At 43.5% G+C, this 18,397-nt stretch overlaps 1 protein-coding gene across 1 annotated transcript in view; it reads right to left on the reverse strand.

Annotated features, from left to right (window-relative positions):
* LOC126242682 (thyrotropin receptor-like) overlaps positions 1 to 18,397 on the reverse strand; it is a 706,981-nt gene that overhangs the window by 290,882 nt on the left and 397,702 nt on the right. Inside the window, exon 7 of the mRNA XM_049948112.1 lies at positions 10,885 to 10,959. Within this exon, the coding sequence (XP_049804069.1) occupies positions 10,885 to 10,959 (75 nt within the window). The remainder of the gene's footprint in view (positions 1 to 10,884; positions 10,960 to 18,397) is intronic.

Below are 18,397 nucleotides of genomic sequence, written 5' to 3' on the forward strand. Positions count from 1 at the left end.
CACTGGACGCGATACATGCAAAAGCCGAGGGCATGCCGAAAGGGCCATTTATGATGCAACAAAGGGGAACTGCAACGCGGTGTCCCTCTCTGGGTTCATGTTACACGCAAGAGCTGCTCATGGACATCAAAAAAGAAAAAAAAAAATGGAAATGACCGGTGGCGTCTTCGAAGTAAATTCCTTCCAACAATAAGAGAATAACTATTGAACGAAACCATAGATTTTTCGCCGTTTTCTATTCGGAAAAAAGTTGTATTAGCAACAGCATAAAAATCAAGATTATACGTAACACGTTTAGCAAAGATTTTTTTAATTTACTATCAACTTTGTGTTACAAGGCTGACTATTTGCTATTAAGGTATGCTTATTTAACCACAATATGTTAATCCTTAATGCACCACATATGCAAATATACAAACTGATCATGTAACACTTTTCGTCAGCTATTGTGTTTTTAGAATAACATGTAAAGCTACTAACGATACCACAATTGTGATGTGAAATTCTAAACTGATATAAATAAATCTGTATCTTTATGACTTGTCAAAGCTCTTTTATTAGTACTTATTTTTACATAGTTCATGGTTGTCGTCTAGAAGACTATAGAAAGCCGTAAATGTCTATTCTACAAATTAAATAATAGGTGTGTGTCAATAACGTTTAATAGAATGTGAATTTGTTTTCTAGCTACACTATGACTGACACGCTTAGGATCGTCTTATGCACGTAAGTGTATCACAAAGGGATTTTACTGAACTTACAAATTAATCAAAAAGAACCGGCAAATGAAAGTTTGGTACTTTATTACGCGTATCGAGTAACGTAATTGCTTTTTAACTGTGTGATATGATGTGCTAGAACAGTAAAGTGTCGTAGAAATATCGTGAACAGGATATCTCCGATTATGGCACCACGTGTGAAGAATGTTTCTGATACAAAAAGTAGCTGATATTTTGGTAGAGAAATGATCTGCGATGTCAAGTTTTAACGGAATTGACGTGGACGTTAAGAAGGCCGTGGCGTCTGTCTCAGAGGATTAGCTTTAAATGTGAGCAGTGAACTGTTTCAAGTATACTTACACCGACTTCAGGGAAATAGATCATTATGAGTTATGAGTGCGCAGTCTATATCAAAAGAGCTTTCCACGGTCCAGTTCTAAGTCTGAAAACCTGAGATAGGAACAAAAAAATATGGAAAATAAGTTATTTTATTCACCAGGATATCGAAATTACCGCGCTTTCCCAAACGATAAGCACGGACGTCATTAACGTTTATCTTCGCTTCAATTGGTAATCGCGCCAGATACGTGTAGCGTTTTCAGGAATTATTTTGTGGCAACGCCAGAACAGGAAGACATTTGCTGCGGCTGCCACACGGAGAAGTTTAACCTTACAGTTTTCAGACTCTCGGAGGGAACCATATTGATCGAGCTGTATTAAAACCTTTCATCGCTGGTACCGAACAAACAAACTTAAATTACGTCGCCTTACCGGCCAACATGATTTATAGGACCCATGAAACTTTCGGGACTTTTGGAGGAACACTCTGCTTCCAGGCGGAGCACGAAATACGCAGATATGGCGGAACACGTCTCTAAAGGCCCGCGAGCATCGGTTTAACAAGATCCTAAGAGGCTGTTACGTTGTTGAGACAGTAAAAAATAAGGCACAAGTAAGAGGAGCTACACTACCCATTTGTCGAGAAGGGAAGGCTAAGAGGAGAAAGTATTAAACGTACCATATTTTCAACTACGATAACAGTCTCTTTAATATTGCATTTAATTTGGGTTATCAGCCTCGTTGAATTTTTTAACGACATGTTAGGCATTGACTGCAGGTATTTTGTGAAGATTAATTCCGACAAACATACATTTAAATTCTGTACTCTTTGCTGATGATCAGATAATTTTACAAAAGACGGAAGATGATATAAAATTTGCTCTATATCGTTTGGACTGAATAGCTAAACCCTATAAATTGAAAATATCAGAAAACAAAACAAAACTTATGGCTTGTAAAGGAAAATATCCAGTTACGTTCTAACATAATGCATAATGGAAAATCAGTTGAACAGGTATCTGCTATTAGGAAGTGATGTAATTTGTGAACATGATATTGACATCTCCAATAAGTTAAATAATTTTCAAATGATGTGTGGAACTATGCTTAGAACATTAGCCAATAGAACCGAGAAAGACACGAAGACAAAACTGTACAAAGTAACTGCAACAATACGCTCACATAAGGAAGTGAGGTCTGGACTGTAACTAAGAAAGATGGAAGAACGATACAGTCAGATAAAATGTAATTTTTAAGGAAATGAAGAATTCTGAAACATGGAAAGAGTTAAATATATTCTGCATGAATGAAAGAAGAGAAAACGAGGTAACGAAGTGGAAGAAGCATATTGAAAGAATGGGGCCAGAAAGAATGGTCAGACATGTAATAGACTGTAGACCTGTAGTAAAGAGAGATGTAGGAAGACCAAGTAAAAGGTGGTTTATGTGAAGACTGAACAGGCTATAAGCGTTCTCCTCGAAGTGAAGAAGAAGACATCATTCAGTAATTGAAAAAACGTAATTGCGATGTCGCCTTTAGGTCATCATCAAATGGTTTGTCCGCAGCTCTTGGCCAAGTGGCTAGCGTTGCTGCCTCTGGATCGTGGGGTCCCAGGTTCGATTCCCGACCAGGTTGGTTGTTGTCCTCATAATTTCATCATCAGTGGCTAGATTGGACTGTGAAAAAATTGGACTGTGCAAAAATTGACCACACAGTTGACTGCCCCACAAACCAGACATCATCATCATCAAGTGGTTTAAATCCTCACACACAAAAACAGTCAGCATGAGTCAAAGAAACAAAATGAGTGTGAGCTTGAATTTCGGTTATCAGAGTATATAATACACACCGTGGGTATATGGTAGATGATTTTCCAGGAACTGGCTTCGTGGCGCCTACACAAATTAATATCTTATGCCATAAATATGGTGAACGACGTGAAAGTGTGTGGAGACCACGAGACCAGTTCCTCAACAATCCTTGCCATCCATTATAAAGGATAAACTTAGCAAACAATGCCTAATTTCTCTTTATGAAATTTTATCGTAATGAAATGTATTGTGGTCGATTATGTAGGTGGCTTGTGTAACAAAGGCTGACAAGAGCCACACCGACACATATCCTTTTCATCTTTCACATCTATCTCGTCGGCTGTAGTGCTTTAGCAGTGTTAGTTTTTGCTGCTTATCAAATCTTATTGTTCCATGTAAACACTGTATAATCCTTGTATCGGTATTTTGCGGTGTGCGTGTAGCTGTAATGTTTGTTTTTGGTTGCATCCAAACCACTCGATAATAGCTAAAGTCGAAATTGCACGGATCTGCGAAAATGTTGTTCAAAAAATCTTTTTTTAATTATTATCTGAAGACATCAATTCGTGGACTACAGTAAAGTGAGGCAGACGGCTGAAAAGAGAGCATGCATAGCTTGATTTTTGCTGCACCAGAACAAACTGCAGGATACGATCCCCGAGTGTACAGGGAGCAAAATAGATCATATGGACAAACGGCCAGAATTGCATGGGATCTGCGCTACAGGGTATTTATTAATTCATCATGCCTGTCCAGTACAATTGTGTGCACGACATGCTGTGATGAAAGCATTGTTAGAAAAGACGTTCAAAATGGACCCTATGGGCCTTAATGCATGTGCGAACACGACGCAGCAACAACTCACGCACACATTCGACTGTCGCATCCTGTAACCGAATGGAGTCGCAGGCAGCATGACTGCGTTGTTCTAGTGTCCGCACATGCAGGATGGGCTTCGCACGCACCTCTTCCTCCAAGTGCCTCCGAACGCAGTAATCTAAAGTTTTGAGATCCGCTAACCGGACCGGCTATGCGACTGGACCATCTCGTCTCATTCATCGGCCAGGGTAGATGCTGTCGAGATGTCTCCGCACGGAAACGCGGAAGCGATCTGAAGGAGCATCCTGTAGTAGCCACATTACCCTTCGTACAACCAAAGCCAAGTCTCTCAGCAGAGGGTGAAAGATCAGCCACAGTAAATGCAGGTACGCCTCACATCTGAAGCATTATAGAGGGATGACTGGTCCCACGAGGCGTTCGCCCGCTCCCGCATTGAGACTGCACTGGTGCTGATGCTTCGCTGCCACCATTCCATGGTGATTCTCTGTAGCCCACAGGTGGGTGTTGTGAAGGCTGACGATACTACCGCATATAAAGGTAGCCTCTACATCTACATCTACATACATAATCCGCAATCCACCATACTGTGTGTGGCGGAGGGTACCTCGTACCACAACTAGCACCTTCTCTCCCTGTTCCACTCCCAAACAGAACGAGGGAAAAATGACGCCTATATGCCTCTGTACGAGCCCTAACCTCTCTTATCTTATCTTTGTGGTCTTTCCGCGAAATGTAAGTTGGCGGCAGTAAAATTGTACTGCAGTCAGCCTCAAATGCTGGTTCTTTAAATTTCCTCAGTAGCGATTCACGAAAAGAACGCCTCCTTTCTTCCAGAGACTCTCACCCGAGTTCCTGAAGCATTTCCGTAACACTCGCGTGATGATCAGACCTACCAGTAACAAATCTAGCAGCCCGCCTCTGAATTGCTTCTATGTCCTCCCTCAATCCGACCTGATACGGATCCCAAACGCTCGAGTAGTACTCAAGAATAGGTCGTATTAGTGTTTATTAAGCGGTCTCCTTTACAGATGAACCGCATCTTCCCAAAATTCTACGAATGAACCGAAGACGACTATCCGCCTTCCCCACAACTGCCATTACATGGTTGTCCCAATTCATATCGCTCTGCAATGTTACGCCCAAATATTTAATCGACGTGACTGTGTCAAGCGCTACACTACTAATGGAGTATTCAAACATTACGGGATCCTTTTTCCTATTCATCTGCATTAATTTACATTTATCTATATTTAGAGTTAGCTGCCATTCTGTACACCAATCACAAATCCTGTCCAAGTCATCTTGTATCCTCCTACAGTCACTCAACGATGACACCTTCCCGTACACCACAGCATCATCAGCAAACAGCCGCACATTGCTATCCACTCAATCCAAAAGATCATTTATGTAGATAGAAAACAACAGCGGACCTATCACACTTCCCTGGGGCACTCCAGAAGATAACCTCACCTCTGATGAACACTCACCATCAAGGACAACGTACTGGGTTCTATTACTTAAGAAGTCTTCGAGCCACTCACACACTTGGGAACCAATCCCATATGCTTGTACCCTAGTTAGGAGTCTGCAGTGGGGCACCGAGACAAACGCTTTCCCTAAGTCAAGGAATATGGCATCCGTCTATACCCTTCATCCATGGTTCGCAAGATATCATGTGAAAAAAGGGTGAGTTGCGTTTCGCAGGAGGGATGCTTTCTAAAGCCGTGCTGATGCATGGACAGCAACTTCTCTGTCTGAAGGAAATTCATTATATTCGAACTGAGAATATGTTCGAGAATCCTGCAACAAACCGATGTTAAGGATATTGGTCTGTAATTTTGAGGATCCGTCCTTCTACCCTTCTTATATACAGGCGTCACCGGCGCTTTCTTCCGGTCGCTCCGGCCTTTACTTTGAGCAAGAGATTCGCGAATCCGTGAATAGGTGGCCCGTGTAAAGAACCAGCGAGAAAACCACGTCGTTGTGATACGTCCATAGGTAATAAGGCCTGCACACGTTGTAAGCGATACCGATAATGGCAGCTGTCGTGGAGAATTGTGTGGCTTAGCCATGCAGGTGGTTCTCTTCCCTGATGCTGATACCGAGGTGATATCCTACAGTGTTAAACACCTGTTCCTCCAAGGCCTATGTACACCTGCCTTTCATGAATTCCCATTCCCCTAAACGGGCCTGTCGCACACAAACGAGGAAACAGTGTTGGAGTTGGCTATGCGGGTGTGTCTCCGGGAATTCTTTTCCCGGTACTATCATGCTCCTGGCTGCCCACTGCCACTTGCCTGTCCGCAGGTAAGGACCATTTCGGTCTGTTCGTGGTTGGTATACTGGGCCATGTCGGCGAAGAGCAGTGAAACGAATGCCCTCTAATGTGGTAGTGCCTTCTTCAGTAAGGAGTTTAAATTCTAGAGCACACAGAAAATCCCAATTGTCTACTGTGTTCTCATGTGTGCTTTCAGCGATTAAAACCAATATTGTCAAAGATATTTTTATCTTCACCTTAAAATGGGTATACCTCTGTTGGATCACATATCTTACCATATGTCCAAATGACTTTTCTTGCTCTTTGTTCTTTCCTGCACTTAGTCCTCATTTACCAAAATCACCAAGAATCTTCGTAGGTCTCCAGATCGAGCGTATTAATAAAGTAATTCTTGGAATCAGTCTGAGTTATTCCGTACAAATTAATACGAAATGTAAAACAAACGAGACGCTTAGATCGAAGTGCTTCAGTTCTCGAGACGACGAAACTGCGGCTCCTGAATTGGTATCCCGTATATACAGGGTGTAAATTTTAAGTTGACAAACCAGAATAACTCGAAAAATAAGCTTCACACCAAAAAAATATGTAGAACCGAAAGTTGATTATTTTCGAGGGGGACATCTGCTGGTGCTAAAATTAACCTGCCCCCCTAGCCCCCTGGGGGTGGGGCGGGAGGCAACTTTAAAATTTCAGATGGGAACCCCTATTTTTATTGCAGAATCAGATTATGACGTAAAAAACTACGCACATTTTCTTTTAATCATTTGTTTTGATTCTTGGTAGTTGGCGCTGTAATTCAAGAAAATCCATGTTCTCATTTTTGCGTGGAAAACGGTTACGGATAAAAAAAAAAATACTTATTTACTTCGTAAATTTTGATTCGCTAAACCTAACACTCTCCCTCTCTCCCCAGAGGGTGGGGTTTGAGAGAGGGTAATTAGAGTTTTACAAATGTTGACAAACAAAACTTATCCGAATCTGCGGAAAAAATTAGTAAGTGGGTCAACATTTGTAAAACTCTAATTCTTCTCTCTCAAACCCCACCCTATGGGGAGAGAGGAAGAGTTTCAGTTTTTGCGAATCAAAATTTACGAAGTAAATAAGTATTTTTTATTTATCTGTAACCGTTTTCCACGCAAAAATGAGAACATGGATTTTCTTGAATTTCAACGCCAACTACCAAGAATCAAAACAAATGTTTAACACGAAATGTACGTAGTTTTTTATGTAGAATGTGCTTCTGCAATGAAAAATGGGGGTTCCTATTTGAAATTTTAAAGTTGCCTCCCGCCCCACCCCAAGGGGGCTGGGATGGCGGGCTAATTTTAGCACCAGCAGATGTCCCCCTCGAAAATAATCAAATTTGGATTCTACACATTTTTTTGTATGAATCTTATTTTTCGAGTTATTCTGGTTTGTCAAATTAAAATTTACACCCTTTATTGTATCTCATGTCGAGAGCAGTGTCACAACAATCCTCAATTTTCTGTGAACTCGCTGGACTATGTTAAGAGACCAGAGGCTTGGCGGGTATCTATTGCTTGCAATAATGATAACAGACAAAGAAGACACCGGCAGTTTGTTACCTGAGGTAGCGTTCTCCTGTAGTTTATTGAAGCCGCAAGTTCTTTTAAGTTACTCAAAGGTCTTGTGCAGTTGAGTTTGGTGAAAACGCGCTCCCATTACACAGCAACAACCACTCGCTAATTCACTTCTGGATAACACCTGTTTAACAGCATGAGGAAGTGACACCGCACTACTGGATAGAGAGCTATTGTATCGCACTTAAACCATGTATGCCAACGAGAAAAATATTGACAAAGGTCGCCTAGACAGATGAATCGCGGATGGTACCGAACAAATTCTTGGGAGTCATGCGAGTGGATGCATTCTAGGCCACTGTTCGGATAGGTGTGTTTAGTTCAAAAATGGTTCAAATGGCTCTGAGCACTATGGGACCTAACTTCTGAGGTCATCAGTCCCCTAGAACTTAGAACTACTTAAACCTAACTAACCTAAGGATATCACACACATCCATGCCCGAGGCAGGATTCGAGCTTGCGACCGTAGCGGTCGCGCGATTCCAGACTGTAGCGCCTAGAACCGCTCGGCCACCCCGGCCGGCGCGCGTTTAGTGACGAATGGTAACAAGCGATGAAACGAAACCAATGATACGTCTGCTATCGTCTATAGCTGGCAAATTCTACAGGGCACTACTGTCCTAACGTTGTGCATTCCTTCCTTCGCCTACAGAGCACTGCAAGCAGTCTGCATTTTCATCAAGACAATACACCCTGCACAGACCTGGTCTCCCAGGTTATGTGTCCGATGACGTCCGCTACTGTAGGATATTATTTCTTTTCTATTTGTTATGTTTGGAAATAGTCACACAATTTCAAAACTGTCCGTGAGACCCTACTTTGTGCATTTTGTTCTCGTTTACTCTGTATGAATTACATTTAACCTTTAAGGCAAGACTCTGTGTGTCCGAATGGGCCATTTAAGATTTACGTATTAACTACGCAGGACATTTTGTTCTTAAAAAATTATTTTTTGCGTGAATGTTTTGATGAATTTCTAATCACTCTGACGTCTAAACGTGTGTGATACGGTTGTAGCCATTCGAATATGCATACCTTCACCCTCACTTCTGGTTGCCAGAATAGTTTGACCCAAAAGTTTATATTCATAAAAACATTCTAAAACGTTTCTTTGAAAATGAAAGTGTGAGGTGATCCACATGAGTTCCAAAAGAAATCCGTTGGAATTCGATTAATCGAGAAATAGCACAATTCTCAGGGCTGTCAATTCAACTAAGTACCTGGGTGTAAAAATTACGAACAACTTCAGTTGGAAAGACCACATAGACAATATTGTGGGGAAGGCGAGCCAAAGGCTGCGTTTCATTGGCAGGACACTTAGAGGATGCAACAAGTCCACTAAAAAGACAGCTTACTACACTCGTTCGTCCTCTGTTAGAATATTGCTGCGCGGTGTGGGATCCTTACCAGGTGGGATTGACGGAGAACATAGAAAGGGTGCAAAAAAGGGCAGCTCATTTTGTATTATCACGTAATAGGGGAGAGAGTGTGGCAGATATGATACGCGAGTTGGGATGGAAGTCATTAAAGCAAAGACGTTTTCCGTCGCGACCAGATCTATTTACAATATTTCAGTCATCAACTTTCTCTTCCGAATGCGAACATATTTTGTTGAGCCCAACCTACATAGGTAGGAATGATCATCAAAATAAAATAAGAGAAATCAGAGCTCGAACAGAAAGGTTTAGGTGTTCGTTTTTCCCGCGCGCTGTTCGGGAGTGGAATGGTAGGGAGATAGTATGCTTGTGGTTCGATGAACCCTCTGCCAAGCACTTAAATGTGAGTTGCAGAGTAATCATGTAGATGTAGATATACTTTATATCTGTTTTGTTAGTTTTAAATAATTGCGAAATACATTTTCTTTATTCGCCTATGAGAATACTAAACTCTTGCGAACTCCGTAATTCAGCCCATTTTTCCTTTTTTCCCCCTATGTAACTGGAAACATTTTACCCTAGAATTAAAATAGAATGCCTTCATAGATTCTGAACCAGAAGACTTCAATGGTTTTTTTCATTCACTGGAAGTTTGACTTTTCCGTGGTACCTCTTCAATCGGGCTCTTCGCACCATCGATGGCCGATCGAGAAACCTAGCGCAGTTGGCCGCGCAGTGGGGTCGGCATGGCACCACATTCCTGCGGTACCTTCCAGAATGTCACTGACTCTCTTCTACACGTCTAGCAGCAGTCCGCGCTGCAAAAGGTCGTTATTCAGGCTTTTGACATGTTTTCACGTTGATGTGACTGGAGAGTGTAATTTGGATAGTGTGGAGGGAATTTGAGGGCACGTGTTTGAGAAACTGTATGTATTTTTTTTATTCACTTGCGCAAACAACGAGCTATAAATTTTAGAAAAAATCTAGTTAAACGAGTTCTTAATTTACTGTAGAGCTTGTGATTTAGATACATTTATGTAAATATTTGAACAGCAATTACGAAAATAGTTATAATTAACAACATGAATAATAATAACAGAAGAAATGGTAATAGCAAACAATAAGGCGTGGCAGTGTAACGGGATTAGTGACGAAGAAATTTACAGCACATAGTGGGTACAAGTAAACGATCAATACAGATGAGGAAAAGGGGTAATAGCAATCTGACAGAGGATTCATATTGGAAAGTGTAAGCAAATGAAAAGGGAAAGGTGGAGTGCAGTGCTTTCTTATATGTGGAGGACATTACTGACGTCCACACAAGTTAAAAGTAAGTGGAGTTCCAGAAGTAAAAAGATGTTGAACGAATACAGTCGTAACACGCAATCAGTTCGTAGCTTCAAGCTATTGTGGGAGAGCTTCACTTTTGTTTGGAATCAATTTAGTTTAGTATCAGAAAAAATCTTCAGTGTTATCCTTCATTTTGTTAGACCTTTTAGCAAGATCATTGCTAACAAATTCGGGTTCCAGAACGAAGAGACATGTATATGGTTGGAACGTCACTTCGAGATTATTACAGGAAGCATCAGCTAGGAAAATTCGAAAATGAATAGATCTTGATATTTTAACAGAATTATATCAGAAATGGCCTGAAATGATGTAGGAAAACATGTAAAAGCTAAACAAGGGTGGATGGAGCTGGTGTGGAGCCCAAATGCGCCCGACAATACGCCCGTTACCTTAACCACTGACTTACGTCAGATCGATTTAAGTTGATGCAGTGAGGAAAAGAGCTGACAGGAAATCACAAATGAAGCATGCATAAGGGCTGCTAGAGAACAACGAGCGTTGCTGTGAAGGCCATGCGCTATTTTGAAAGCAACGGAAAAAGCGAAATAAAGAGATCTGAGACGTACTCACAAGTCGGCGAGGCTGTGGATGCCGCTGAAGGCGTGCTCGTGCAGGTAAGACAGCTGCCAGTTGCCTTTGAGGCTCCTGCGAACACACGGCGTCCACTCATCACGACTCGGTAAAGCAGCAGCTAACCACTAGAAACACAAACAGGTCGTCACAAGGCACTGGGGTCTTTGGCCACTCAGGTGACTTGTGAATATGCTGTACTTATTACTGAAATATACACTGAGGTGACAAGTCATGGGATAGCGATATACATGTACACAGATCGCGTACACAAGGTGTAAAAGGGCAGTGCATTGGCGGAGCTGTCATTTGTACTCGGGTGGTTCGTGTGGAAAAGTTTGAGATGTTATTACGGACGCACGACGGAAATTAACAGACTTTGAACGTGGAACGGTAGTTGAAGCTAGACGCATGCGACATTACATTTCGGATATCGCTAGGGAATTCAATATTTTGCGATCCACAGGGTCAAAAGTGTGCCGGCAATAGCAAATTGCCGGCATTGCCTCCCACCACGGACAACGCAGTGGCCAACGGCCTTCACTAACGACCGAGAGCAGCGGCGTTTGCTTAGAGTTGTCAGTGCTAACAGACAAGCAACACTATACGTGAAATAATTTCAGAAATCGATGTGGAACGCACGACTAACGTATCCACTTGGATAGTTCGGCGAAATTTGGCGTTTATGGGCTATGAAAGCAGACGACCAGCGTTAGTGCTTTTGATAACAGTACGACATTGCTTGCAGGGCGTCTCCTTGGCTTGTGACCATATCGGATGGACCCAAGACGACTGTAAGACAGTGGCCTGATCAGCTGAGTCCCGATTTCAGCTGGCAAGAGGTGATGGTAGGGTTCGAGTGTGGCGCAGACCCCACGAATCATGAACCCTAGTGGCTCCATAATGGTGTGGACAGTGTTCGCCTGGAATGAAATGGATCAAAAAATGGTTCAAATGGCTCTGAGCACTATGGGACTTAACATCTATGGTCATCAGTCCCCTAGAACTTAAAACTAGTTAAACCTAACTAACCTAAGGACATCACACAACACCCAGCCATCACGAGGCAGAGAAAATCCCTGACCCCGCCGGGAATCGAACCCGGGAACCCGGGCGTGGGACGAAATGGATCCTCCGGCACAAATGTGGTAGCACTCGGCTACTTGGAGGCCATATGTAGCGATTCATGGACTTCATGTTCGCAACAATGATGGAATTTTTATGGATGACAATCCGCCATGTCACCGAGCCACAATTACTGCGACTGATTTGAAGAACATTCTGGACAGTTCGAGCGAATGACTTGGCCACCCAGATCGCCTGACATGTATCCCAACGAACATAATCGAGAGTTCAATTGTGCACAAAATTCTGCACGGAAAACACTTTCGTAATACGGACGGCTATAGAGGCAGCATGGCTCATCGTTTATGCAGGGAAAATCAGATGACTTGTTGAGTCCATGCCACGTCGAACTACAGCAGCCCACCGAGCAAAGGGGAGTCCGACACGATATTAGGAGGTATCCCACGACTTTTGTCACCTTAGTGTACACCACTCAATAATATTGTAATATACTATGTCACCATGCAGTACACCATGTCACCATCGACTTAAGAGGTCTGAGCTCTTCCTTAGGATGTTATAATTTGTTATTGCGTAAGTAATAAGTTCTATCAAAAAATGAGGAAGTCATTGATCCTGAGGTGAACAAGGTTTGACCTTGTCGAGACGCTTTGAGGAAAAGTGTTGATTTGCATTTCAGGGAAAAATTTCTGTCCCTGATCCCCCGCCCCTCTTCCCCCTTCCCGCGCAGCTCATTGGTCTCTCAATCTCTCTCTCTCTCTCTCGGAGACAAACACACACACACACAAATGAGCGCGCCTTCGTGGTCCTATTCAGCAACACCGTGAATATGCTGTACTCAGCGATCTAATGGCAAAACGTAAAGAGCATCCCTGGAAACCGAAAGGTCTCAGGATCGAATTCCAAATCGGGCAGCCGGCCGCTATGACTGAGTGGTTCTAGGCGCTTTAGTCCGGAACCGTGCTGCTGCTACGGTCTAAGGTTCGAATCCTGCCTCGGGCATGGATGTGTGTGTTGTCTTTAGATTAGTTAGGTTTAAGTAGTTGTTAGTCTAGGGGACTGATGACCTCATACATTACGTCCCATAGTGCTTAGAGCCATTGGAACCAAACCGGGGAACGTTTATTTCTGCCTTTAACCCAGAAGACAGAAAGACACGTGGTTCAAATTCCAAGTCAACATGTTGACTCCTTTTCCCCTCTAGGATCGATGGGGTAGGTGTAGGCACACAAGAAAGCGACGAAGTGCCGTACATGGAATTATTATTACATAAATGAATGACGAGCAAGGGAGAGAAATGCATTTACGGTTGCTTCAAATGGCTCTGGGCACTATGGGACTCGACTGCTGTGGTCATCAGTCCCCTAGAACTTAGAACTACTTAAACCTAACTAACCTAAGGACGTCACACACATCCATGCCCGAGGCAGGATTCGAACCTGCGACCGTAGCAGTCGCACGGTTCCGGACTGCGCGCCTAGAACCGCGAGATAACCGCGGCCGGCTGCATTTACGGGATGGAGTAGTTACGATATACGTCTTGTAAGTGCTACGTTGTCTGTTGGGGGGAGGGAGAGCGGGGGGTGGGGGAAAGGATTGGGAACAGTGACATGGACAGTGACAAAGCAGAACTTGAAATGCATAGGTTCAATAGGTTTCTGACTGTGGTGTGCTATGTATGCAACACCCCCTTGGTTCCTTAATATTATTGTATGCATTATGACATTCTGATTACCCCATATTTCTCCCATTGTAAGGATCTGCCGTGAATTTTTACCTTAACTGGTTATACGTTTGTTTTTTAAGGTCTTAGACTTTTTGCGCAAAAATGATGGCACTTCGACCTTTAGCTGCACTCCTGCTGTTACCCATTGCAGGAATAATTTGCACTCCAAGCTGCCACTCTGCTGAGACCTTTATACTTAGAAATAGTTTAGCTCCTATATACTCCAACCTTTTTTCCTTTTTTTTTAAAGGCCACCATTTTGCTGCCTGTGTAATATATAATATTTACTAAACTTTTTTGTTGCGACTGGTGAAAAACACCTATTTATATGACAATTTCTCTGTCACACATATCTATATATTTTTCTATGTTGTGGTGAAACACCAATGTATGTGCAGCCCAATATCGCAGGGCATGACTTGCGCCTATCTGTAGCAAGTTTAATGAGGTAAATCTGTCCAAATAAAGGACTGTTCTATACTTACCGTGCTTGAACTGCGGTTCTTTCTAGTCTCACCAGGCTCAATATATAATACGAGGGTGAGTCAAATGAAAACCTTAAATATTTTTTAAGATATTATTTATTGTGCAGAAGTGGTACAAAGCTGTATCACTTTTCGACATAATCTTCCCCATGCTCAATGCAAGTCCTCCAGTGCTTACAAAGTGCATAAAGTATTTTAGAAAAAAATTCTTTTGGTAGTCCGTGCAACCACTCATGCACCGCGTGGCGTACCTCTTCATCAGAACTAATCTATTTACATGCTGCAATGTCATTCAGTGTCACTCGGCGGTTTTCCTTGACTATGGCTTCAACTGCTGCAATGTTCTGTGGAGTCACAACTCGTTGTGTCTGACCTGGACGAGGAGCATCTTCCACCGAAGTCACACCATTTGCGAACTTCCTACTCCATTCGTAGACTTTCTGCTGTGGCAAACGTGCATCACCGTACTGAACCTTCATTTGTCGATGAATTTCAATAGTTTTCACACCTTCATTACGCAAAAACCGAACAATAGAACGCTGTTGTTCCCTGGTGCAAGTTGCAAATGGGGCGGCCATTTTTATACTGATACTGCGACGGTATGTGTGCATCTGCACTATGCTGCCACCTACAGGCCATTCTGCGCGCTGTTTGTAATATGCTTACCAACTTACAGGATAACGGCGCGAAATTTTAATTTATTATTACAAATTTAAGGTTTTCATTTGACTCACCCTCGTATTTGCAGTATACACTATTATACACAGCTGTCTGTGAACAATTGTACTTCAGGGCTATAATAAATTGCATTTTCTGGTTTGATGGTATCTACTGAACCTATGCATTGCAAGTTCTACTTTGTCAGTGTCCAGGGCACATATTCCAAAAAGGGAGACCCAGGGACGCGGTTCGATTGGGGACAGCTACACGGCAGTGGACTGTCGATTAATGGTACAACCTGTGACTTTTCATGTATCAGATACCGTAACTGGGATCACCGCTATAAATTAGACACAGCCTTCATTGTAGTGGCCAGGTAGACTATGACGGAACAGCGCTACTTTTCATGCATGAAGAGTGTGCTCGAAATCCGAATTGATTTATTAACTCTTACGCAATGCTGATTGAACAGCAAGAGACGTGAACAAATCATTGTAAAAGTATAGTATCATTAGAAACTGCACATTTAAATTTATTCTATGAGAATATAAAACAAACCAACTAGTGTTGTCTGAGCTCCTCCTTAGGATGTTATAATTTATTATAACGCAAAAACAACTTCTATCAAAAAATGAGGAAGCCGTTAGTCCTCAGGACGGCCAAGCCTCGATCTTGTCGAGACGTTTTGTGAATAACTTTTCTACGACGGAAAACGCGCAGCAGGCAGATACAGTGCACAACCTCGAGATAGGGCTGACATGGATGCCTTACCCTTTTCCGTTTTCGTGAACGCCTTTTATATATAACGGGTTATATCGCAGTCAGACTCAGCTGTGTGAGAAGCCTGCGGGCAGTGCTAGAGTGAGGTTATGTTTCGGTGTCCTCTAAAAGAAATTAAATATTTGTGCTAACATTCGCGCAAATTATGTAGAGTCGAGAGTAGTACTGCTTCTGCACTAATAGGTAGTCTCATGCAAATTGAAGCTGAGGATGCAGAACTTTTCCACCCTAAAATATCGTATTGAAAAAATTTCGTCATTTTACTTCAAGAATGTTCCTCAAAGTTAGACATTATGGAGTGTGATCTATCTAATAAATAAGAGACGTGAAGAATTTGCTACGTCACTGTCAAGTTTATGCCCCGGTTCGGAAATAACGCAGATCCAGGCTGGCTCTAAGTGCCATACCAGGAGTGCCGTTAACGCTAAAGCTCTACGTTTTATTTGTAATAATATAATACATAAACACAGAACTGCTGGTTTAACCAGTAGAACTGCAGCCAAAAAAAAAATTTCTCTTTTCTCTTACATTTTTTATAACAGAATAACGAAATTATACTCATGAAAAAGATCACCCATTATTGGCTTCTGATTTTTTTTACACTTTTACTGAGTTGCAAAGTTTACTGTAAAATTCCCTGTTCTGTTGAGAAAGAAGAGGCAACTTAGTCAGCAAGTCTTTCTGTTCTGTAACTGATAAATACAGGTGGTCTTTGGGATGAAGTACGGCGTGACATACGTCTTCCACTGTCTTTCCACTTTTGAATGCACTGACATTTTTCCATTCTTCTGTTTCATAGTATGAGTTTTTAATAGCTATATGAGATGGGCAAGTATGAGATACTTTGATCATACTGTATATGGAGATCTTACACGTCTGCATTGGCAACAATGTTTCAGCAGCATCTTTAAAATCTAAGAAGTCAGTTGTACGCACTGGAATTACCTGGAATGAGTTCATAGCTTTAGTTGACTGAACTCCTGACGGTACTCAAGCACCTTCTAGTGATGTATGTTTTAAACATTTTCTCCATTACAACGAAATGAATACCCCATAGCTGCATACAGGCCTTGATATAAGTCAACGGGGACAGTTGAAAATGTGTGCCCTGACCGGTACTCGAACCCGGGATCTCCTGCTTACATGGCAGACGCTCCATCCATCTTTTTTTTTGTTCGTTGTTGATCGTTGTGTTTCGTCGTTTCGGACGTCACATGACATCCTTTCAAGTTCGTTGTTGATCCTTTCCCTCAGTTTTTTTTTATTGCAGAGGCCAACCAGCTCTCTGACCGAACACATTGAGCCACCGTGCCGGCATCCATCTGAACCACCGAGAACACAGAGGATAGTGCGACTGTAGGGACTTATCTCTGGCACGCCTATCGTGAGACCCACATTCTCAACTTATTCATAGTGGCCCTGCCCATTATACTCATTACTTGCGGATTTTTGCCGATTCCCTAAAGCTCGGGCACTGTTTGTGCATCTGCACACAAGAAGATGGTCAAATGGCCGATGAGCCTTAACTATATACACTCCTGGAAATGGAAAAAAGAACACATTGACACCGGTGCATCAGACCCACCATACTTGCTCCGGACACTGCGAGAGGGCTGTACAACAATGATCACACGCACGGCACAGCGGACACACCAGGAACCGCGGTGTTGGCCGTCGAATGGCGCTAGCTGCGCAGCATTTGTGCACCGCCGCCGTCAGTGTCAGCCAGTTTGCCGTGGCATACGGAGCTCCATCGCAGTCTTTAACACTGTAGCATGCCGCGACAGCGTGTACGTGAACCGTATGTGCAGTTGACGGACTTTGAGCGAGGACGTATAGTGGGCATGCGGGAGGCCGGGTGGACGTACCGCCGAATTGCTCAACACGTGGGGCGTGAGGTCTCCACAGTACATCGATGTTGTCGCCAGTGGTCGGCGGAAGGTGCACGTGCCCGTCGACCTGGGACCGGACCGCAGCGACGCACGGATGCACGCCAAGACCGTAGAATCCTACGCAGTGCCGTAGGGGACCGCACCGCCACTTCCCAGCAAATTAGGGACACTGTTGCTCCTGGGGTATCGGCGAGGACCATTCGCAACCGTCTCCATGAAGCTGGGCTACGGTCCCGCACACCGTTAGGCCGTGTTCCGCTCACGCCCCAACATCGTGCAGCCCGCCTCCAGTGGTGTCGCGACAGGCGTGAATGGAGGGACGAATGGAGACGTGTCGTCTTCAGCGATGAGAGTCGCTTCTGCCTTGGTGCCAATGATGGTCGTATGCGTGTTTGGTGCCGTGCAGGTGAGCGCCACAATCAGGACTGCATACGACCGAGGCACACAGGGCCAACACCCGGCATCATGGTGTGGGGAGCGATCTCCTACACTGGCCGTACACCACTGGTGATCGTCGAGGGGACACTGAATAGTGCACGGTACATCCAAACCGTCATCGAACCCATCGTTCTACCATTCCTAGACCGGCAAGGGAACTTGCTGTTCCAACAGGACAATGCACGTCCGCATGTATCCCGTGCCACCCAAGGTGCTCTAGAAGGTGTAAGTCAACTACCCTGGCCAGCAAGATCTCCGGATCTGTCCCCCATTGAGCATGTTTGGGACTGGATGAAGCGTCGTCTCACGCGGTCTGCACGTCCAGCACGAACGCTGGTCCAACTGAGGTGCCAGGTGGAAATGGCATGGCAAGCCGTTCCACAGGACTACATCCAGCATCTCTACGATCGTCTCCATGGGAGAATAGCAGCCTGCATTGCTGCGAA

Source organism: Schistocerca nitens, chromosome 1 (assembly GCF_023898315.1).
Source record: "Schistocerca nitens isolate TAMUIC-IGC-003100 chromosome 1, iqSchNite1.1, whole genome shotgun sequence".
Taxonomy (NCBI): domain Eukaryota; kingdom Metazoa; phylum Arthropoda; class Insecta; order Orthoptera; family Acrididae; genus Schistocerca; species Schistocerca nitens.